This window comes from Acanthopagrus latus, chromosome 15, assembly GCF_904848185.1.
Source record: "Acanthopagrus latus isolate v.2019 chromosome 15, fAcaLat1.1, whole genome shotgun sequence".
Taxonomy (NCBI): domain Eukaryota; kingdom Metazoa; phylum Chordata; class Actinopteri; order Spariformes; family Sparidae; genus Acanthopagrus; species Acanthopagrus latus.
The window spans coordinates 14,198,483-14,222,599 of record NC_051053.1 but is presented as its reverse complement, the minus strand read 5'-3'; the positions used below and the strand labels follow the sequence as shown (position 1 = coordinate 14,222,599).

Here is a 24,117-nt window from a genome sequence, read left to right as displayed (position 1 = left end):
ATTAAAGGACAAATATGTATACTTGATACCCAGAACATTTCTATTAAAGATACAGTAAATTTCTTCCCAGAAACTTTTCCCACTAAGCCCTAGTGATTCTAGGTTGTGTTCAGCAACACTGAGGTCTTTACTCCAGCAAAAAGCAAACCAAGAAAGGGATCAAAGCTAGACGTGTGGTGTATGGTCACAAGACACATATCCAGTCAGTGCTGGGTTGATATGCTTGCAAAAGGCAGAGATGCTCTTTGGTCCTTGCATGCAAATATTCTGTAAACATGTCATAAAATACCAACATCATAACTGAATTATGAAACTTGTTTGATTTATCACAGTGTTAATGACACCAATAATTAAATTATTGTAGCACATACAGCTTAACAATGCAGGCTGACTGGGAGAAGAAAATTGTCTAGCACTGGGATTCAAGAGAGGGCCTATATAGCTACTTTATGAGTAATTTGTATCTCCTATATTGTGTCACCACAAGATGATAACTTAGAAGAAGCAGTAGCTATAATATTCCCCTGGAATTATTATTATTTTATTTTTATTTAATGGAATTGCATTATCTCTCAGTAAACACCTGTATTTAGGAAATTTAGGAAATGCAAGACCCAATTCCAGAAAATGTGCTCCATGGGATACATAACACAGGTTGTGCTATTGTCAATCTTCTCACTATTTATAGGTCTGCAGCCAAGGAAGGATGAGGGTTTTTTTTTTAATTTACTAGTATTTATCTCATAGCATGAGGCTGAATTGGAGTAGTCCTGTGATTAAGGAGGATCTGTCAGCAGAGCTATCACTGTGCCCACACTGAATCACACCACCACAGTTGCGTAATTGTGTACCAAATCACAGCAAACCCAGACTGAGTTCCCTTGGACAAGATTCCTCATGTGGGAAGTCTTAGTACATCTATTTGGAGAGCCTTTTATTGTGAAAAATCTCGGGATTCCCTTCGTCGAATACACAGCAGGGTGGTGGCTGGCTGGGGGTTCAGGGAAGCACAGGTGTCACTGAGGGGCGGGAGGGAGCCCAGGAAATCCGAGGAATCTCACGGGGTGAAGACTTCCCAGACAGCAAAGGAGAATGTGAGTGATGTGAAGCAGCAGCATTGAGAGAGAGAGAGAGAGAGAGAGAGGGAAAAAAAAACAACGAACAAAAAAAAAAACTATGGGCTCCGGTGGGAAAAAAATACAATGAAGTACAGACGTGTGCTATGTGTCAACGCTGGATTGGGGAGGGGGATCTGCGACATAACAGGTTTGGGAACCCATGCCACCGTATCCAGCGCCGTCCGCCCCCAGCATTAACCCTGCTATTTCGAGAAACTTCCAGCCCACTTTTCCACGTCACTTCAAGGAATCTTTAAAGCGTCCGTCGCCTGTATAAAATGTTTCAGTACTCGACAGCCAGCAGCAACATGAACGGCGTGAAGACGCAGTCGCCGATACTGACCATGGCCAACAATGACAACGACCCTCTCCCCCTCGGATGGGAAGTCAAAATTGACCCTCAGACCGGATGGCCCTTCTTTGTGGATCACAATAACCGCACGACAACCTGGAATGACCCGAGACACGACACGAAAAAGGTAAAAAAAACAAAAAAAAACAAAAAAAACAGCGGCGGTTAAAGTTGGTTTTGACTGTTAGCGGCTAACAACTCTCCAATGGCTAATTTACCGTCGCGAGCTCCGTCTGTGATTGTGCGCGTTCGGTGTCGGTGCGCTGCTGAGCTTTGTGCTACATCACTGTTATATATTAATCTTGTTGACTGTAGGCCTTGTTTGGCACCGTCACCTCCCCCTCACAGACAGCTCATAAGCCTATTATAACGAGTGATCAACCCCGTTATGTTCCAGTGTCATGATCTAACACTATTATTACCCGATGAGTCACCCTGCAGCGTGTTAAAAAGGCAGCCCGTGGTCAGCTCCCGGTGTTTTAATAACGCTTCTTTCATGGTTGTGAAAACCCTGCGACGTCCAGCTCATATTAAACTTTTTCCCTTACAAGGATTGGTTGACTTAGGCCCTGTGTGGAGTATGGTGTGTGACAGGCGCTGGCTGCCCCTTGCATATATCGTATTCAGCTGTATTTTAATACACGTTGCGAAAACACGCAGGTCTGCAGAGAAAACCCGTGGGCTGAAGTGAGCTCCACAGGGGCTGCCAGTTGGTAATCTTCCGTCTCAGAGATAGCCACTGTTGTCCAAAGTTAGTGTCCAGAAGAATCTGCTAGAAAGACACAGCTGTCAGGGGATAAAATTGGTGCAATGGTGCTGGCAGTGTGCAGTGTCCCACACTGAAATGGCAGAGGGCAAAGGGTCGTTCACAGCTATGTCCTAAGTTTTGTCTTAGAGGGGAAAGCGCCAATGGTTTACATATAAATGCAGTTTTTGTAGCCCTGTAGGCTTCTGTGTTTGTTTTTAGTGAGAGCTTTAATGACTTTTCACATATATCATTAACAGAGTGCTGAACTGTCAGTAGACCTGTTGCTTGTACTCCTCCATAGCTGTCAGTGGCAGGTGTTAAGTCACCTGTTACGAGAAAAAAAGAAAAATACTTTTCCTACCTGGGCTAATGGAAATTTACAACGTTATTCTCATTGTGACACCGAGGAGGAGTATCTTGATAGCGCCCATGTTGTGCTTTGAAAATATTTTTTTTCCTTCGATAGATATTTTTTTCTCCCCCCAATAGGGACTTACTTTTAGCATGAATCTAAGTATTGTGCACACACAAACTTGAGCTGAACTGATGTATTGTTTGACTACGGGCCTATCAAAGATATATGGGTATTGGCATGTGTGTTGCACAATATGTACCAATATGAAAACTTTCTTTGCAGAGATTATAATACAAACAAATGATGCTTATGACAATTACTACATTCCCAGTGAAGTTTACCATTAAGGTATACACAAGTTTATTGTTGAATTGTAAAATATCCTGTCTAAGTCAGTATTTTTCAGTCATTTTGTTGTTCCCAGATGGGAAGCTTGATTTGTAGTCAGGGGCACAGGATAAAATAAAAAACAAACAGATTATTTGAGTATCTGTTGGGCCTTAATACAAAAGTAGTATGATATTTGTCTTTTATTTCACAAGACTAAACATGAACAGGTCTGGTCAAAGAAGACTGACGCAAGGAGTATATTCAGTCTGTAATTTATGAAAAGTGACTGGTGAAATAATCGAAAATGTTTTCTTTCTCCCTCTTTAAGTTTGTCAAACAGCAGAGTGAAAAAAGGGAGTTATCTCTTTGCATGACCGCTAAAAACATGTTAGTTTAGAGGGTGTGTTATGACTGGGATAAGTCAGGAAATCCAGCCAGGTGAATGATGTCACTCTGGCTGTGGAGCAACATATCAAACACAAACACAGCAGCTGTCTGACTCGAAATGCATTAAAGTCTACTACCCTTACACATCATTATCATTTACCTTACACATTATTATCATTTATCAAAAACCCATAGAGGTGATACTTTTGGCATCGCCCTGTGGAAATGGCTCATTTTAACCTAAAACCTTTGCAGTTATCTCAAGACAGAGAGCAGTTTTTAATAAAATACTTCCAGCTGATCATAATGCTGAACTAATGAAGGTTCATTTCTACAGTTTTAAATGTACTTAATTTAATTAACTGCAATTGACTAGGTGAAAGTAATGTTACTTTTTTAAATCAGCTATAAGCAACAATAGCTTGGTTTAAAACAATCAAATATTTTGTAGTATTTTTTAGTAGTTTTTGTAGCTTTTAATTGCTCAAAATGAGACAGAATATCTAAATCAGAATATCTAAATATAATTAATAATGGCCAAAGCTTAGGGATTGTTATATCAAGTGCGTTTGTACCTTATAGTGTAACTGACATCAATACACTCACTAATAATTTCTAAATTATTTAACTTTACAGGTACAGGATTTAAGAATTTTAGTTGAAAACATTCAGAGACAAGAAACCAGCATATATTTTGCTAAAGTGTTGTTGATTACTGTAAAGATATAATTATTGTCACATTTCAAATCTATTTGCTATTGTGTTTCAGGTCAGAGAAGTGTCAGCAAATGGGCCCAACATACCACCAGAGCCAAGCCCTCAGGAGACGCAAAAGACCTTTGTGAGGGAGATGAAGCACCCCATTCTTCGTCCAGGTTATGTTCCCATCCCTGTCTTTCACGAGGGCGCGGAACTGAGGCAGCAACAGCATCCATGTTATTCTTACATCCAGCCAAGCACAGCACAAAATATCCGGACAGACGGGCGCACACCTTCCCCCACGACAGGGCTCCACTGCAGGCCTAGATCACCCTTACACGGCCCTTCAGACAGCTGCTCCACTGAGCCTGGAAAGGCCAGCTCGCCTGTTACACAGACAGCAGAGGTTGGACTAAATAAACATAACACTGTGCATGATGCAAAACAGTTTTATTTGCATGTAGAAATGAGGCAATTATAATTAATTATCATATACTGAATTTCTATTTGATGTTTTTTCAAGGTTTACACTGTCCCGCATCATCAACCACCACGGCCCAGCAGTACTAGTCTTCAAGCAGGTTACATCCCCATCCCGGTGATCCATGAGGGTGGAGGAGGCCAAACACAGACACAGGCTCAGTTAAATCCCTCTGTCTACTCTCAGCGCGTCCCCTACTCAGAGCACCAGCAGCCTTTCCATCGCATTCAGACAGAGGAATGGCCGGGCTACTCTGCTGCAATTCAGACTCCTCGGGAAAGGGCTTCTCCGATACTGCTTCCCCAGCATCGTGAATCTATTCACCTCCCACCTCATATTAGAAGCCAGTCGCCTATTGTAACGCAGGTGCTGGGAGAGAGGCCCCAGGTATTGTTTTTTCTTTTTGCTTGGATCTTCCTTTATGGTCAAAAATGTTTTATTTCACATCAGTGTGTGTTGATTCTAATGACTTATTTTGAATCTTATAGGCTCAGCAGCATATCCTTACAAGAGAGCTGCCCCAGAAAATTGAGCAGGAACAACAGAGCACTCAGCAGAAACCAGAGACGACTCAACTCTCCCAGTCATTGCACACAGAAGCTGATGTCCCAAAGCCTCAACAACCTCAACAGTTCCAACAGACTCCACCTCAGCAACCTCAACAGTATCAGCAACCTCAACAGTATCAGCAACCCCAACAGTATCAGCAACCCCAACAGTATCAGCAACCTCAACAGTATCAGCAACCCCAACAGTATCAGCAGTCACAACAGTTTCAGCAACCCCAACAATATCAGCAGCCACAACAGTATCAGCAACCCCAACAGTTCCAGCAGGCATCAACTCCAACATCTCCACAGCCTCAGCACCCTGAACAGTTAATGCAGTCGCAGCAACAGTTCCCGCAGCCCCAGAAACCAGAGCAACCACAACAGCACACTGCAGACATCACAGTTCAAATACCTCCAAGACCAGAGGCCCAGGACATGCCAGCCGCTCCCCCAGAGGTCCCGCCTGTAAAGGTAGAGGCTGAACAGGCTGCTCAGTGTCCGATCCACCCAGGCTTGGCTAAGGTACAGCAGATAGTCGGGCGGGTTGCTAAACTGGAGCAGGAGGTGAAATGTTTCGATGGGAAGAAGAATGATAAGAAATATTTGTTACTGGAGGAGCTGCTGACCAAAGAGCTTTTAGCACTGGACTCAGTCGACCCAGAGGGTCGTGTAGATGTGCGGCAGGCGAGACGGGATGGAGTCCGTCGCGTTCAGACCATACTGGAAGATCTGGAGCAACTGGAGGAGCAGCCAGCCAGGCCCGCCAGCGAGACCACAATGGAGGGAGACAACTTGACACAGAAAGGAGAGCCCAGCATGATCACCAAGGAGAATGTTGAGCTTGCAAAGGAGATATCATAATGACCGCACACTTCATCATGAAGATGAGAGAAGGATAAGCTGCTGTATATTTGATAGTGAACAAGTCTGCTCCGGCTCACTCTCCTCGTCCTCTATCTACAGCATTTGTGGAAGCTGCATGCATTGATTAACAGTGTTGGTATTTCCTGCCATTCAGCACATTGATGATAGCTCAGTGCAATCATGTTTTTCAAGCCGCTGTTGTTGCCTTCTATGTTGTGCCGATGTCTCCATAATACGACAGCTGTCATGATCGAGGTGTTGACAACAATTTCTAGTTAATGAAAGTTTGAATAAGAGGCCTTTATCAACAAATGGAAGAAAAGAATAAGTATTTTCTTAAGAAATGTTACGTGTAGTTGCCTTTTGTCTTGATCAAATGTTATATGAAGCTTTTCTTAATCCAGCCAGCACATCCGTTAGTACAAGAGTGCAAACATTGGGGCTTTAAAGCTGAACTCAGTCAACAGAAAAAGCATTTTCCCCTTTATAGCCACATGGCCATGCTGGAGCTGCTTTGTCACAGAACACAGTGAATATCTTTATTAGATGCTGCTTTTTGGTGCATTACTGATTTTGCCGTCTTTGCACTTTGCCATCATTGAAATGTATCATGCTGAAGGATCAGCGGCACTTCATTTGAAATATATAAGTTACACGAGTTTTGATTGATGTGTTTTGAGTGTTTGTATGTGCATTGGTTTACTTGTTATTTCAAAGAATTATATCAGTATTTATATAATTATATAGTATTTTGGTACATTTATGAATGTGTAATGACAAACAGAGGTGAGACGTTTGTCTTTCTTCGAGATGTGAGACAATCAGCACTTGGTGCTATTAAGGAATCACAGATTAAGATTGTAATAACTTTCTTGTATGACTACCACGGCCACAATCTGTAATAACACAAAAACAGACTAAAAGCCTAAAAAATGCAAACTGTGTAAAGACTATCAAATAAACAGGTGAAATTTAAAGGGAATGTCCATCTTTGAAATGGCTCACAACATATTTATAAGAGTACCCTAATTGTTTGTGTAGTAATTTGTCACTATAACACAATCATCAGCTATCTGTAAGGTAGGGTCACTGTCTAACACCTTTTCAAATTATGGATTGTGGCTTAATGTTGATCACAGTTTATGAGTAGCAGGTTGACGCATTGTTGAAAGCAAGTCACGTTGGTACGGTTGAAAATAAAATGTATTTGACACTAATTTTGACTAATATGTTGGTTTCCAGTTATTTTGCGAAGATGTTTGAGACTGATGTTTTTATATGAAGAACCATGTTTGTAACTCTGACTACTCTCTCTTCTTTACCTTCTCTTTGTAGAGCATTAGGTTTAATAACATTGCCATCTACAATAAATGAATAAACGAGATTTTTAATGTTTAATTTCTTGATTCAATTTGAAATTGCGCAAAACATATATTAGGATTAAATATTCACATTTAAAAACTTATCAGAAACCAATCAAAACAAGGGACTTAATCATGCATCATTTTTCATTCACCTGACCTTGTGTTTTATCTGTTGTGTTGTTTTGAGAAGTCTTTTTCCCATTGATCTGTGCCACCTACCGAGATTAATCTGCACCCATTATTTGACTGGGAAAGAGACTTTGACACAAAGGTATGGGCGGGCCCTACAGGATTTTTCAGATTCAAATCGGGCTGTGTCATTCTTAAGTCTGGAAATGGCTGCCCCACTGAATCAAAGAACCACTGTTTACTCCCTGCCAAATAATCCATGTTTTAACAACGTATCAGTATGTGTGTGTGCTCCAGCTTTGGATTTGTAGATGTGTCACTGACCCAGCCTTAAACTGTCTTCAAGCTACTACACTTCATTTTTTGTTTATTCTGGTGGCCCCTTTGGACTAAAGATGATGAGGGTATGACAAGAACACTTTGTTTCATTGCTTTGCCACAAGACAACGGGACAACATCTCTCCTCAGGCTGACACTCATCAAATCATCCTAAGCACTCTGCCACAAAAGAATAGTTTTCAGGTATTAAGAATAACGATATTCGATATATATACATAAATAAATAGCCAGTCTTCTCGGTAATGGCCTCATTTGCTTATGTAGGTCATATAGAGTTATCAGTTTTAAACTGGAGCTGTTTCCAGTTAAAAGCTGCTTGTACTATGTTTTAGTGTGGTTTAGTTTTCCACTGAAGAGTTTCTGATGGTAGATTAACAGTCTGAGGTCAGCTGCTCCCTGCCTTTCCCCTCAGAGCTCACTGAGTCATAACTGAGAACATTTCTGCTCCCTTATTCCAAGATGGGTGGGGACAATTCAGAATGTGTGTAAGTGGTATGATATGTGCTTTATATATAGGAATGACACTGTTGTGTAACATCAGAATACAGATTTATATTTATTGATTGTTTCATGCATAATCTCCTGATTAAAATAAGCATCCCTCCACAAGATTAAATCTACATGATGTAGACACTGACCAGGAGGAGCTGAAGTGATGTTTGCTGCCTCTGCATTTAAAAGGAAATGATCTTTGTGTTAAATAGAATAAATGTGTAATACAAAATAAATGCATTAGCATACATAAAGTCACACGATGACACATCTCCACTTTGAATGGGGAGTCCAGTTATTAGCATATGCTTCCATTAACATCACATAAATGATTAAACATAAAGTTATGCCTTACTGTAACCACGTAGTAAGTGGTGTGAGTAGTTTTACCGGAGGTTGCAGTTATGTTACCTGTACACCGTTGATGACGGCACAGGTCACATGTCATTGTTTGGAGCAGGAAACTGTCGGATACGTTTTGAACGCCACACAACAGCAGCTGGGACACCTTCGCGCTTACTCGTGTGTATTTGCGTTTAATCTCTCCGGCATGACTGCGGGACGGGATGCTTCTCCTGTACAGAAGGGAATTTAGTTATCAGTATGCGTATAAGCGGAATAAACAAATCCGACACGCATCCAGCTGCTGCCGCTGCTAGCTCGCTAGGTAGCTAGCTGCTGTAGCACACCAGCCCGTGGAGGGGACGAGCTAACCGTGGCTAGCCGGTGCCTGTCTGGTTAGCTACAGTTCACCTCCGAGACGTGGAAGTTGATAATTACCTGTACCTGGCTGCTAAGCCAGCTAGTTGCCTACTTTTGTGTAACGTGAGGGGACAAAATGGAGCTGTTCCAAGCCAAAGACGAGTATATTCTTCAGAGTGGGGACCGTGCTCTGTGGTGCAGCCGGAAAGACGGGACTATGACCGTCAGACCTGGTACGTACTGGATGACAGCTCTCCCTGCTGCTACAGCCGGCCATTTACCTGAAACTGATATTTAACAGTTGTAGCTGTGATAGTGAAATAATATGTATGTATTTCAAGGTCTGTCTGGAGTTTGCTGACAGTATTTTTTCAGATATTTTTTTGTCACCATTTCTGTAAAAACACCTCAGCGGGTCACCTAGTCTAATCTGTTACACGTTCATCTCTAAAATAAACCTTCTTGTAATCATGTAATCGGTCTGAATCATCCTGCTACCTCACACGAAACAAGTTAGATGGCTAAAAAAAGCTAGGGATTGTTTAATCTGCCAAGTCTCGAAGCCATCGTCCTAGCTTTCGTGCCAACACCCCAGACAGACTCCAAAGTTATTGCTTTGCTCCTTATATGAACCACTGAAGGGTAAATCCGACCCTTAAATTCTCCTTTAAAGTACAAAGACCCACCACAGGACTGTGAAGAGGTTGAATTAACAGGATTGTAGCTTTCATGCGTGGTGCTTGACTTATGACAGCTTATCGTACTATACTAACAGTGTATGTTGAGCCATTAGAAAGCTATGATACCATTCTCATGTATAAGGACATGAAGGCACAATAAATACAGGCGCAAACAAGCATGTTCAGTGTCACGCTTAGTGTGAAAGCAGCTCTTGGCATCACAACTTGGTCACATTGCAGAAGTGAGCAGTGTTGCTGCGGCTCATAGCTGTGACAAAAAAAGGACTTGCTTTTGTATGAGAAGAAATACCTTGAAAATCACCTTTTCTCAGCTGAAGTGAAAGAAGTGCTGAACTCAAAGAAAACTTTTGTTAGAGTCACCGGAAGACTGTGTGGCTGTGTCAGGCGAAGTCGTGGGGCTGTGCAGCCATGCTGAACAGGTTTTTAGTTGCACTACTGTTCCATTATTTAATTGGAAAAAGGGTTTCCACTCCTCACTGGGTTTCCACTGCACTCTCAAGCACACAGTGAAGTATTTCCATGATATTCTGAGTGGGGTTTTGGTATTATTTCTGTTAGTATTATGTATTGCTTTCCTGTAAGACCTTTCCTGTGGGGGCCCTCGCAGCCCATTCCTGTGTGCATGCAACTCTCGGGCTGGTGGAACAGGAAGAGTTATTGTCTGAGGCTGCCTTCAGTTGATTTTCTCCACCCTTAGCCACACCCTTCCCATTTTTCCAATTTTCTCCACTGTGTTGCTTAATCCGTCACCAACGATAAGCATTCCACTTTCCCTTTTAGTCACCAAGTTTGTGCACTGTAACTGAGCTCAAACTCAGCCTGAAACTTTCAGTACATTGAGCTAGTTTTCTCCTTCATGAAAAAATGCACTTTCTCAATAAAGTCACACTTGATTGTTTTAAGTGTAATAGCTGCTCCTTTCACGCTCATGTTTTACTGGGTGTAAAAACTAGTGATGGGAAAGATTTTATTGCAGATCCCGATAAAAAACACACAAAATAAGTTGATCAAGGTGAATTTTCTGGATAAATCTGGATAAGTGTTATCACCTTTTTTGGCTCTGTACCTGCACATTATGTTTGATCCTGCCTGCTTATCTGACCTAAAGCATGTGTTGCTGAGCTGAATTGCCTCATCATTGTTTTGATGTTTTATTTCTATATTTTTATTTCAGCGACTGACCTGCTTTTAGCTTGGAATCCCGTGTGTTTGGGTTTGGTAGAAGGTGTTATTGGCAAGATACAGCTTCACACAGGTAAGTGGAGAACAAACATGAGCATTTCACCACAGCTGTTTTTTGTTGTTGTTGTTATTTTTTCCTTTTGCACAGAGCACACACACTCTTGCCAGTATTTTCCATCTGTGTGCACCAGACACTTGAGTTACCAGATCATTCAGCGCTTAGTATGTTTCTTACTCGCAAGGAAAGGTGTAAAAAAAAATGTTTGAAGTGTGTGTAGTTATGAAGAGGAGTGAGCTGGTGGTGATGATTCAAATTGATGATAAATTTGATTGTGTTGATCCTGCTATGGACTTCAGGGTAGGAAGTTATGCCTTTCACAAGAAAAATATGAGAATCATATTATTGAAGTAATTTAAATTCAGATTAAAATGGTTTATATATTTATCTACCAGATGTCTTGTGTAATCTTCTTATAAAATCTGCAGTTAAGGGCTAGTGTGCAGCTGCTTCCTTCACACCTTTAAAAAATGTGACGAATTCTGCACCCATGACGCAACTCCCCCTCCATCTCTCTCCCCTTGGCAGATCTTCCTCTCGGCCTTGTATTAATCCGCCAGAAAGCACTCGTGGGCATTTTACCAGGCGACCATAAAGTCTATAAGATCACCAAGATAGCTGTCATTCCGCTTTCTGATGAAGAGCCTCAGGAGCTCGAGCTGGAGGTGTGTATACTACTCATAATGTAATGAGACAGGAGAAGCAGTTTTCATGGGTTTTAATTACTGCTTTCAGCCTCTGTGACAATCTCACAGCGCTTGTGAGAATTGTTTTCTTTAATGCATCCAAGAATACTGTGTATGTATGCATAAGCATATGATTCATCTCTGATGGGCTTTCTTATTCGATTTTAAGATCAGTTTCACTTTCTCCCACACATTTGGAGTTACAATTGAGTGCAGATGTAAAATCAAAGGAATATTACTAAGGTTTCAGTGTTTCAGGGAAGCTTCATGGATGGTGAGACAGAATATTTTCAAGTAAGTAAATCCAGATAAGGTTGATTGTTCCAGGATAGGTTTTTAGACCCTGTCTCGTGCATTCCCTTGTACTGCAGAACGACCATTCCAGCCCTTTTGTGCCCTAGAAATCCAGTAGAAGAATGTAGCTGTTAGATTGTCAGCTGTGTTAGTTTAGGAAAATGAGAACCATATAGAATACTGCATTGTTTTTGGCTTTTTGTAGTGGATAGTAATGAACTATTTGTTAATTTGTTTGTTTTGAGAAATGAAATGACATTTCTGTTATAAATATAGCTATAATGTTATAAGAGATAAAATGGATACATTTGATAGGGGATCCTCTTTTTCAGCTTTGCAAGAAGCATCACTTTGGAATCGACAAACCAGAGAAACTGGCCCCGTCTCCTGATGATTCAAAGTTCTTGATGAAAACTTTCAGCCAGATCAAATCAAATGTGGCTGTGCCTATCAAGAAAAAGGTATTTTTACCATCATACATTTTATTAAAAACGCATGCTATCATCCACAAACCAACACTTTACCTGTCTTTCGCACTTTCATAGGCTTTAAAGGTCTTATAGGGTTTTGCTTTTCTTTGCTTTGTCAGCTTAATGCCCTTTTCTGTCCACCCACCCAATCCAGTATTCCCCTGCCTTCCAGGTCAAGGAAAACAAAGAGAAGGAACGTCTGGAGAGGCGGCTGCTGGATGAGCTATACAAGATATTCATGGACTCGGACTCTTTCTATTACAGCATGACCTACGACCTGACAAACACTGTGCAGCGACAGGGAGGCTCGGATAAATCCAGTTTACCTCTGTGGAAACAGGTTTGGCGATACACACATTTCACGTGTTGCCTCATTTTTCTGAAACGTTCTTTAATTGAAGAAACCCCTACATTTGATTGATGGTAATTTTGATTCTTTCTGACAGGTGGATGACCGTTTCTTCTGGAATAAGCACATGATCCAAGATCTAATTGACCTTCAGGTAAATCACTTTTGAATGCCACTGGTTATTGTTTGCTTTCAAGATTTTATTCTTTGACAGTCAGTGACACAGTCCGTGTTTTTCTGTACAACTGTCAGCCCAAATAGCGTAGCTTGTCCTGCTGTAGTAGTGTGACAGTTGAATTTGCGGATAGCTACCAGAGCTTTATCAGAAGAGTATGGAAATACTCAGTGAATAGAGGAGGCAATGGCACTGAGCTATGAAAGATTAGCCCTGTTATATTAATGGTGGATGTAAAGCTGTACTTGCAATTATTATTTTGTTAATGCAGTGATCTTGTGACCTTGTTTTCTCTTTAGCTTTGTTATCTGAGATAACACAATACTTAGCTCTAGATCTTTAGATTTTGCATTCAAAAAAGCAATTGCCAGCACGCCCATTTTAGGTTCCTCACTTGCTTATCAACCTGACACACTTAATCTTCTTGTCCCTTTTGCTGTAGGTGCCAGAGGTGGACTTCTGGGTGGTACCAATCATCCAGGGCTTTGTTCAGGTGGAGGAACTGGTGGTGAACTACAATGAGACATCTGATGAGGAGAGGAGCAGCCCTGAGACCCCACCGCAGGAGGTCACCTGTGTTGATGACATTCATCCCCGCTTCACTGTGGCCCTGATCTCCAGACGTAGCCGTCACCGTGCAGGTAGGGCTACAATTACTGTCAGAATGGTCTACAAAAAGGTCATGCCTCAACTCTGATAAAGCCCAATTAAATAGGCCATGTTGAGTAATTAGGACATATTTTTACCTCACAACCTAATAGGGATTCTTTCTCAAAAGGCTTTGAATAACTTGGTAGGCAGGTTAGTTTTTGTTCTGTGATATAAATAATCTGAATCGTGCTGATGCACCCTCCTTGCCCAAAGGGATGCGGTACAAACGCAGGGGAGTGGATACTGATGGCCATGTGGCGAACTATGTGGAGACAGAGCAGTTGATCCACGTGCACAGCCACACTCTGTCCTTTGTGCAGACTCGTGGCTCTGTGCCTGTCTTCTGGAGCCAGGCTGGGTACCGCTACAACCCCCGGCCACGCTTAGAGAAAGGTCAGTAAATCAACATTATCTCGCACACAGTATTATAATGGCAGTTCATCAGAGGCTTTGTTTGATCATAGTGCGCCTTTCATATCCAGTTTTTGTTTCTGTAGTTGCACCATAAAAAAGACATTTCATTCAGTACTGGTGTTCTCTTTGGGTTCTACACATCTGTTCAGTGTATTTTAGATATGTTTTAGATATTGATCAAATATGATTTCTCATTGGTAACTTGCCTATAACTGTACATTTTTGTGAGGAATCTTGATCAGGTGAATCCAAAGTTATTATCTTGAAAACAGCACAAATGCTTAATGCAAAATATATTCCTTGATGTCTTTGACCAGATTCACTTACATGGAACTCATATATGTGCATATTATTTCTATTGTTTCAGGAGAGAGGGAAACCATGTCTTACTTTGCTGCTCACTTTGAAGAACAGCTTAAACTCTACAATACGCAGGTGGGTTGGCTTTGCCAGAGTGTATGCTTGGGCATGTGCTTAGCATTGTTATTAGCCCCATTCACACTGCCTTTTGGATGCGGGGATCCTGCGCCAATTTCTCACTCCGTCTCAGTGTGAATCTCTCAGAGGCGGTGAGGGGTGAAATTTTGTCTGGCACTGTTATGCCTCTGGAGGTAGTATCAGGAGTGCATTATTGGCGAACTGAACCAGTGTGAATGGATAAGTGGATCACGTATGAAGGGCGTGTTGATTGGATGTTCTGTCAACTGCACAGGTCCCTCACTCAACTAAATACAGAGTGTCCCACAAAGCAACGATACATGACCAAACAACAGTAACGTAGTAACCGTAACTGTCTTTGGCAAATAACATGAGGAAACAAAATACCGCAGATATACATGGTGAAATGTCCGCCCCCCGCCTGTCCGACTGACTCTTCGTCACATTTCTGCCACAAAAACAGTGTCTGTCACGGAAAAAAACTTTTGTTTGTGATGAAAATAAATCACTGCGACTGTCAGCCCTCCTGACCGAGACTTCAGTTAACTTTCCCCCAGAAAACAGCCTCCCTCCCCACCAGTGACAGAGTCAGACAGCTTCCAGTCTGCTGATGGCATTTGTGCAATTATGTAATTTCGCGTGAAAAATGTAACTTTGTCACTTTCCAGGATGTTTGGTGGGTCAGGATCTCAATCACTACACAATAAAACAGCATCCGTATGATTATAAACTATCCGGGGGTTTAGATTAACAAAGGGGACACCTTGAAAACTCACCGACATCAACATCATGACGGCATCACGGCTTTCTGTGTGAATTACGCAGGGGTTTGACTTTAAGGCGGATATGCTTTGCTCTGTATGAATCACCATCGGTGGAGAATTGGCGAACCGCCGCTGTGACGTTAATGTGTCTTCTCCTGTGTTAAAGGGGATATTGACTACTTGCATCCATCAGTCTGGTGTTAGGATTGTCATTTAAAATGTGTTACTGCTGTGGTTTTTCTGTCTAGCTGTGGCTGCATATGGTTTGAATGTTCAAACTGAGGTGCTAGCATGTGAGCCAGTCTCGACTTGATTGACATTTTTCTGCCCCATGTCATTTAGTATACTTTAGTATACACCCTCTATTTTGCTTGTTTATGCCTAGGAATAGGTGTCCTGATTCTTGTTGAAATAGAGGGGTAGGGCATTTCAGTGTATTATAGTCCTTCTCTTTATAACAAGCAAAAGCAAACCACTACTAGTTTGCTGATCTTGCTAGCTAACTAGCCAGTAAGCTAACTAAGCTTAGCCATTCAATGTTGCATTCCCCCCCTTAGATGGCATATGATGCTGGACATAACAAAACATAACATAACATGCTGCCCTTGGTGTCATTCCTTTAATATCTGTCCAGACTGACAGGGTAGGAGCACAGATTGCTAATTTTAGAATTTTAAAAATTTGAAATCAGATTTAGTTAACCACTTGACCTTATCTGACAAATCAACCATATCAGGTTGACAAGGTAACTTTTAAAAGTCAGAATGCAGTTGTCCTTCCTTCAATATTTACCATCTAAATGTGTTTTCACAGCAATGACCAAGAGGGGCATAATTGTTAGACACAAGGCTAATGGCAGCTTTTTATTGTTTGGTCAGGTCATCATTAACTTGGTCGATCAAGGTGGACGCGAGAAGATAATTGGCGACGCATATCTGAAGCAAGTCCTTCTTTACAACAATCCAAAACTCACATACGTTTCGTTTGACTTCCATGAGCACTGGTAAGAGAAACACTTGCCTCACCAGTGAAACTTGTTCAAAAATGTATGGGTGAATGAATGTATTCATTTACTTCCCCTTTATGCTTCTTATATCCTGTTTCTCAGCCGAGGTATGAAGTTTGAGAATGTGCAAATACTGACAGATGCGATCTCTGACATCATCACAGACATGAAGTGGGCTTGGTAAGTGTCATATCTGTTATTTGTCATTTAAGGAGAAATGCTTGTTTACATGAACCTTCGCAAATCTTTATTATGTCATGATTTGTTTTCACAGAAAACAACAATCAGCCTCTAATAGCTATAGTGTGTGTTAGTCATTAAGTTGTATCTGGCTCATTCAGGTTCATTATTTTATTTTGGGTTACTGCTAGAATAGATTTACATGTTCACAATGCACCAGTTTTCTCATACTGTCATACTGCAGCACTGCAGTCCATCTGAAATGCTCTGTTTTAGCTCCTGTCTCTTTAAGGCCCTGCTGAATACCCAGTCTGCTCTGATTAGTCAGTATGTACATCCCTAACCCAGCACTAATAGGCATACAGTTATGCAAATGTGTAACAAATTGACAAAGTTTGACGTCACAAATTCACTGAATTAAAGGCAGGACTACTGATAAGACGTTCAGGAGCATTGTTTTCTGTGGGAGAGAAGAGCTACTCTTGGTGTGGACTGTGACCTTTTTAAATTTCAAGATCTTTTACATGCACAATAAAATAAAAAACACTGAAGGAAAGAAGGAAACCAAGCAGAATAGGTATTTTTAAAGATTATTTATCCTATGAATGCATCTTATGATGAATGTATCTTCCTCTGTCAGGGTGGATCAGGCCGGAGTTATCTGCAAGCAGGAGGGTATCTTCAGAGTCAACTGTATGGACTGTCTTGACAGAACCAATGTGGTCCAGGCTGCTGTTGCTCGGGTGGTGATGGAGCAACAGGTGAGATGTGCCCCAGGCAAATAAATGAGCATGAATTCCCCTTTATACATAACATTTGGTATTATGTAAGTGCTGAAACTGAAATGTTCCTTATCAAACATTTCCAGATAGGTTAACTTAACTACTTAGTCTTGCAACATAGTATATTTTATAAATTACACCAGTATCTATAATATAGAATAAATCCTCTAAAAAGACACTGACTTTGTATTACTGCTTACAAAACTGTGACTACAAAGTGCTTTACTTAAGATGTAATGTGTATCAACAGATGCACTCGGCAACATGAATCTGTGTCTCTGTTAGTTTACTTAGTATTTGTGTAACAGATCACTGACATCTGCATATATTTACTCTTCAGCTCACACAGATCTTAGACATGTTCCTACAGAACTAAACGGGAAAGATACCAGAGGAGATCTGTTGTGTTTGCCAGCACAGTCATGGTTTATACCCCCAGCCCTTTTCAGTTTACATCACCAAATTCATATTGGATTACATTTAATGAACAAAAAGTGTTATTTTGCTGCCTCTAGAAGTAGATATCATAAGCTGACTTCTTGCTGATGCAGTGTAAACAGAAAGATTCCTCACACTGTGCTCACAGTTTTAACAGCACAATGGTGGACAAAAATGTCTCTTTTCTTCCTGCAGCTGAAGAAACTGGGTGTGATGCCTCCTGAGCAGCCTCTGCCCGTCAAGTGCTACAGGATTTATCAGATCATGTGGGCCAATAACGGAGACACCATCAGCAGACAGTACGCAGGCACAGCAGCGCTGAAGGTAACGTCATTATCTTTCCTTTACATCAATGTCAGAGTTTGCTTAAACAAACAGCTTGTTTTGGCCCAGTCAGTAGATAGCTGAAGCTTAAAGGCATAAGCTTTCTCAAACAGAAGGACTCCTGAATTAATCAAGTGTTGCAGTAGATTAAAGACATCAGAATGACAAAAACTTAAAGGTAAGCCAAAATGTGTATTAAACAAGGTTAGATCTGTTTTAGGGCGATTTCACCAGGACGGGTGAGAGGAAACTGGCTGGTGTGATGAAGGATGGTGTGAATTCAGCCAACCGCTACTATCTGAACCGCTTCAGGGATGCTTACAGACAAGCAGTCATTGGTAAGGGAAAAAACAGGGCGCATGTTAGAGCATCTATCTATGTATCTGTACCGATGTGGTCCCAAAATTGCTCAGTGACTGATTCCTTTCAATCCTGCAGACCTAATGATGGGCTTGCCAGTGACGGAGGACCTCTACTCCATCTTCAGTAAGGAGAAGGAGCATGAAGAGAAGGAGAAAGAGAGCCAGAGAGGAGCACAGGAGCAGGTCAGCCTCCTGCTGCAGACATACATGCAGCTTTTACTGCCTGATGACGAGAAGTTTCACGGCGGTTGGGCCCTCATCAACTGTGACATGAGGTTAGTGGCTAGCTGCCCTGTCTGAGTAGTTATTAACTTCATAATGATAATGATTATACCATTATACTGTTTTCAGTAGTTTCTGAAATTCCCTTTCCATGATACCGTTCTCTTATTTACCACCAGCCTCATCGATGCAAACAACAAAGACGTGGATGTGCTGCTTCTTTTGTCCGACAAAGCATATTATATTGCTTAGTAAGTTTGACTTTAAATGGAATTTAAGTTTGACAGCTTTCTTTAAAAGAAATTCTCACAGATTGACTAATGTTTGTATTTATTTTCTTGCAGCTACGATGAAGAAGCAGATAAAGTCAACCAATACCAGCGACTCAATTTGGAGGGTTTGGAAAAGATAGAGATCGGTAAGAAGTCAGACTCAAAGCAGAAGTGAAGGTTTCTGTTACTCACTGAGTCACCAAACACTTCCCAAAAGTGTATTTCACAGTTTCTCAGTAACCTTTTAGCAATATCTCTGCTGATTATGATTCATGCAAGGAAAGCACATCACTGAAAATGGAAGTTGCAAGTTGTGTTTTTTTTTTTTTCTTTTTGCAGGTCCGGAGCCGACTCTGTTTGGGAAGCCAAAGTTCTGCTGCATGCGTTTGCATTACAGGAATGAGGAGACGAGTGGATACTTCCACACGCTGAGAGCAGCAACACGAAACCCTGAGGATGATGGAAAAGGTAGGATGTGTTTCTTTAATCGGCCAGAAAAGGAAACTTTTTAGATCACAAACTGTGCATATAAAGGTTGAGACTAACATCGTGATGTATTTCAGACACGTTACAATGCATAGCTGAGATGCTTCGCATAACTAAACAGGCCACGGGGCTAGACCTGCTTGTGGTTGAAAAGAAGCTGGAGAGGTGAGTACTACTTGGTCATTAAGGTGATCAGCCTTCATAAATGTCACTTTTTCACATTTTTGAATGTAATGAAGATAAACATTTGCAGCCATCAGGGCAGAATGTCAGTTCCTAATGACTGGAGCTGTTGGAAACATAGTTAGGCTGTTTGTTTGTGTGTTCCAGGCGGCAGAGTAAACCTCATGAGGATATAATGGGCATCCAGAACAAACCTGCTGACCAGGGACAGGGTAGCTCGGGTTTGGCACAGGGCAAAAGTTTCCTCCTCAACAAATTCTCCTCTCTCAATCAGAAAGTGAAACAGACCAAGACAAATGTAAACATCGGCCCCTTCAAGCCTCTCGGGAAGCTTGGCACCTTCTCTAAGCCTGATGTAAAAGTCAATTTCCTAAAGCCAACTATGCATGTCAACCTGTGGAAGTCGGACAGTAGCTTGGAGACATCAGATAACAACCCTGGCGGAGCCCTGAAAGATATCGGTGATGAGCACTCTGACATCTCCGACGACTCTGACTCCTATAATTCTGATCCAGAGCACCCGTGTTCTGGCTCTTTAGAGAACGTGGACTATGTGCTGCCCAGCTGTGGCATTGTAGCATCAAACCCACGACTGGGCAGTCGCTCCCAGTCAATTGGTAGCGTAGAACTAAATATTCCCTCTGTTATCCGGGTCACTGGCTGTGACGGGAAGCAGGAAAGCCCTTCTCAAGTCAGTGATGACAAGTCCCCAGGGGCCGCCTCGGTGGCTGAGGAAGCCATCCTGATTGACTTTGGTACTCCCATCGATGCTTACTGCCACCAGTTTATCCAGGATGCACAGACCAAACCTGTTGAGGTGTTTGGGGAGCAGCCGCCAGCTGCTGCCCCCCTACTCAACCCTGTGTTGCCTGTGCAGAATAAAACCCCAGCAGACTCAGACAAGCAGCCAAGCTCCGAGCTGCAACATCGGCAGGAGGAGCCCCAGCTTCCCAGGCCATCCCAGCTAGACGTCGAGACGACTACCTCCAATTCCAACCTCCTCGCCGTCCAGAAGCCTAGCTCTGCTGCTTCAGGAGGCTCTCAGAGGAGTCTGGGTTCACAGATGGAGGGCAGCCTCGGCCCCTCGCCTGCCGACAGCAATGGTAGCCGAGTGGTCTCCCCCTTTGCCAAGATCAAGAGCTCCATGGTCCAGGTGGCCAGCCTCACACAGGCTGGCCTCACCCAGGGCATCAACTTTGCTGTGGCAAAGGTACAGAAGAGCCCAGAGCCAGATGCTGTCAATGAAGCCCAAGAGAACGAGCTGAAGGCAATGTTTACACAGTGCCAGACCAGGATCATTCAGATCTAGTGCTTACCATGTAGCAGGACTTTGTAGTGATGCGTCGTGTAGAAACTTCCTGTGTGGTAGCAGTAGCAAAAGCTTGCACATAGCGTCACTATACGGCCAAGAAACACGCTCCTAAATTTACCCCCATGTTAAAGATTACTCTTGTACAGGACTCAGACATACATTTGAAATCCCGACATGACAGTGACCATGTTTACATGCACATAATTGTGGATTCCCTCTTAAAAGAACACTGACCTTATTTATATAAGGGACGTTATATAAGCTTATGTCTCTTTTGCCATCCAACCGTTGCAAACTGATTCTTTCTTTTATGGTTTAATAAGCAGTCTTCATCAGTATATTAATTTCCTTGTGAAAATAACAATAATGGCGATACCATAACATTTCTGATATGTATGTCTCAAAATACCAGTACTTAGTACTAGGGCTGCACGATATGTAAAAAAAAAAAATCATACTGCAATTGTTTTGACAGTTTTTACAACTGCAAAATGATTCATGATTATTGGAAATGATAACTTTAGCATTTTTCACTGAAAAACAAAATCATGACTAAACAACTTTTTGGATGACTATTCAAAACAATCCGGTTTTCTCACATCTGGAGAGCAAGAATTATTGGCCAGGGAATCTCTGCAGCACAATACTTTTTACTCTTAATTAAAAAACTGCAGCTTCTTATGGTTTGGATATTGGCCTTAGCCCTATTGCAATTTTGATCATGTTTCAAATAATTTGTGCAGCCCTACTCTGAGCCCTAAGCCCTAAGCTCAGTATAAAAAATGGCATATAGGAAATGTTTGAGTATTGAGTACTTGAGGAATCTGCTCTAATTCTTGTGTCTATGAAAACATTTGATTTAAATGTTTGTGCGTCCAAATCCTCAATCACTCCAGAAATACTGCCACTGTTCAATAGTTCTGGTAAGTACAGTTTTCTTATCTTATGTCGATGATAATCTCATATTGGTCACAATAGGACATAACCTAGACATAATAAGGTATTTAGGTTTGAAACTTGTGTACTTCCAGAGTGGTATGCAGCATATATTTTGTGCATGTAAACATGTCACTATCCTTCGTGAAAAAAGAAAACATTCTTTTGGCCACATCGTTGCATGTGAGGTTAATGGTAACAAATGATAATGACAAGGCAGGTAAACATGAGCTGCATGTTGCAAGACCAACTCTGACTTTATCATGTACTGTATGTCATCCTGCACATTTTGTGACATAGACCTCGTAATGACCCAATTTGTAACAGTTGTTGTAGAATCCAACCAAATATCTTTTGTGAGTGACTCCCAAAGGACAGTTCAATGTTAACTATTACCCTTTGTATAGCTGTCAGGAACTAGACGACATACTGTACGTAGTAATATCTGTAATATCCATGTTGTCAAGTGTAACTTAGAAGATATACTGTTATAGAAATAATGACTACACACAACCTTAGTAAGAGTACCCTGGCTGTCGATATGTACAGTGAGTATTGTATGTTTATCTGTTCCCTGAGTAGAGCCTTCCCTTCAGCTTTTTGTATTGATGGCAGGGTGGCAGCTTGTTCAAAGAGGTTTGAGCATTATATTTTGAAAAAGAAGGCCCAGTATGGTCATTGCTAACCACAAATAACCAGAAAACTACTGGTTGGAGTTGTTTTTGATAGATATATGTATTGAAATAACTATTCCGCTAATGGTTGTACTAATTAACTATGAGGGTTTGTACAAACGGAGTCCCCGGCCGGCGTTGTACATTGACGTTGCATGTTTGACAAAGACAGGAGAGTAGCATATAGTAGGTATATATGCAATTGCACCCACCCAGTTATTAGAAACACTGACGCTTTATGCACTCCCCAAACTGAAAGCATATTTGCCTTAACAGGGAATTTAAGTGGGATTATGTATATCAGGTATTTATGGCAAAATCTACCTTTTTAAGTCCATTCTAACATGTTACATTTGGTGTACTGTACAAACAATCATGTTCAGGGTTATTGTATATCATCATGCTTTATCTTGGGATGTTTCCTCTACTGGCACATACATTCTCCATGGAAGTGAGCAGGTGTTGTGAGTTGGCTGTGTGTATGTGCTGTACAGTTATGTGTGAGGTTGTGAGTGCTCGCCTTAGAGCTTCCAGTCATATTTGTGCTATGAATTTGTATTGCTTTACCTTAACCGCAAGAGGTGAGGTTTTGCCTCTTTGGTCACCAATTAAAGAAAGCGTTCACCCCAAAACTCCAGGTAAGAGGAAAAATATGTCGTTTTGATTTTGGTGTGAACAGCCCCTTTAAACGGTGACGATTTTCGACAGCTTGATAGTCCTACACAAAAAATAATGAACCTTCGCCACTTTATCCCTCTGCTGTGTACGTTTTGTCTATTTATGATAAATAATAATAATCTTGTATGCCTCGAGCTGAAATATCCCAAGATAAACCGTCACAACTTTCATATTTTTGTGTTACATTTGCCTGTTTTTTCTGCATTACGCTCGCTCACCAGCAGATACAGTGTGGGATCCTTGTATATTTTATGACATTAACTGTGTTAAGTGAGACAGTGGGCTGCTTCGTGGGTGCTACATTATATAGTTATTGAACCTGCTGATAGCGTGTGGTGCTGCCAAAGCTTTAAGGTAATAGCTGTAATGCTAAGTTTTAAGTGCAGGGGGTAAAAGGTGTTTTTAGAAACTTTTCCTTCAGGATCGCAAACACTGGAGCAGTTCTCAAGCAGAGCAGAAACGTATTCTGTCCTTAACCGGCTGCATTAAGCTACAAGGAACAGTAGTCCTCAACATTCCTGATAGAGACCACAATGCTAGAGTGTTGGTGTCTGGTTTTTATATGCAAAAGCCAGCAGTTATATTTGATCCTATATTTGCTGGGTGAGATTTTTCTCCTTTCCTTTTGTTTACACCAAGTGCTTTTGCAACCACCTCTTCATTTGTCGTCTGTGGTTGTCCTCCCTTCCAATAAGAACCCCAGACCATAACAAACTATCATGTGAAAAGAGGTCTTAAAGCATTTGATTTGCACTGTTTAAGCACATTTTCTAGCATTAGAACCATTCCATCCAGATGTCTGTGGTCATTTCTCTCCTCTTTACCAACTGACTGTTGTCATTGTTTTCCACGGTGTACTGAGATTGTATTGTATATTAAAGTATCCTATTTATTCTTATCCTCTTTGGGTGTGTTACTTGATGACAAAGTGCACTGTACACTTTTTGTTTAGGAAGATATTCCATTGGAATAAAAAGTATATGAGTGAACGAGTGCTGCATGAGGTTTATTGTCAAATCCATTCACAGGAACGGTTTGTGCTTTATATAAGCTGGCACCTGGTTTAAGGTATACTGACTCAAGATAAAAAAAAAAAAAAAACATTCCTCCAGACCTCATTAAAAGGTCCCATGTTGTACAAAGTGGGATTTTCATGTCTTGGGGCAACA

The 24,117-nt window shown here is 41.5% G+C and overlaps 2 protein-coding genes across 3 annotated transcripts; both read left to right on the top strand.

Moving 5' to 3' along the window:
• The first annotated feature begins 637 nt into the window (after positions 1–637).
• Positions 638–7,269, top strand: bag3 (BCL2 associated athanogene 3). Its single transcript, XM_037123216.1, has 4 exons — positions 638–1,597; positions 4,060–4,395; positions 4,513–4,857; positions 4,959–7,269. The coding sequence occupies exons 1-4, from the start codon at positions 1,397–1,399 to the stop codon at positions 5,880–5,882; spliced, it is 1,806 nt and encodes a 601-aa protein (XP_036979111.1). The 5' UTR covers positions 638–1,396; the 3' UTR covers positions 5,883–7,269.
• Positions 7,270–8,675: 1,406 nt separating this feature from the next.
• On the top strand, positions 8,676–23,846 carry inpp5f (inositol polyphosphate-5-phosphatase F). 2 transcript variants are annotated; one of them, XM_037122594.1, is made up of 20 exons: positions 8,676–9,144; positions 10,787–10,867; positions 11,381–11,517; positions 12,165–12,293; positions 12,475–12,642; positions 12,749–12,805; positions 13,269–13,467; positions 13,691–13,870; positions 14,259–14,326; positions 15,972–16,096; positions 16,202–16,279; positions 16,920–17,040; positions 17,695–17,823; positions 18,044–18,161; positions 18,262–18,460; positions 18,587–18,658; positions 18,752–18,825; positions 19,019–19,147; positions 19,243–19,330; positions 19,496–23,846. In XM_037122594.1, the coding sequence occupies exons 1-20, from the start codon at positions 9,048–9,050 to the stop codon at positions 20,655–20,657; spliced, it is 3,411 nt and encodes a 1,136-aa protein (XP_036978489.1). In that variant the 5' UTR covers positions 8,676–9,047; the 3' UTR covers positions 20,658–23,846. The 2 variants fall into 2 exon arrangements, with proteins under 2 accessions (XP_036978489.1, XP_036978488.1); XM_037122593.1 differs by having other exon boundaries at positions 12,457–12,642.
• The last annotated feature ends 271 nt before the right edge of the window (positions 23,847–24,117 follow it).

Excerpts from the sequence above, each read along its gene's own strand:
- bag3 (XM_037123216.1), top strand. The coding sequence starts at position 1,397 with ATGTTTCAGTACTCGACAGCCAGCAGCAACATGAACGGCGTGAAGACG. Across the intron at positions 1,598-4,059 it reads CGAGACACGACACGAAAAAG|GTCAGAGAAGTGTCAGCAAA; the intron begins GTAAAAAAAACA and ends ATTGTGTTTCAG. Across the intron at positions 4,396-4,512 it reads CTGTTACACAGACAGCAGAG|GTTTACACTGTCCCGCATCA; the intron begins GTTGGACTAAAT and ends TGTTTTTTCAAG.
- inpp5f (XM_037122593.1), top strand. The coding sequence starts at position 9,048 with ATGGAGCTGTTCCAAGCCAAAGACGAGTATATTCTTCAGAGTGGGGAC. Across the intron at positions 12,294-12,456 it reads CTGTGCCTATCAAGAAAAAG|TATTCCCCTGCCTTCCAGGT; the intron begins GTATTTTTACCA and ends CACCCAATCCAG. Across the intron at positions 18,659-18,751 it reads AAAGCATATTATATTGCTTA|CTACGATGAAGAAGCAGATA; the intron begins GTAAGTTTGACT and ends ATTTTCTTGCAG.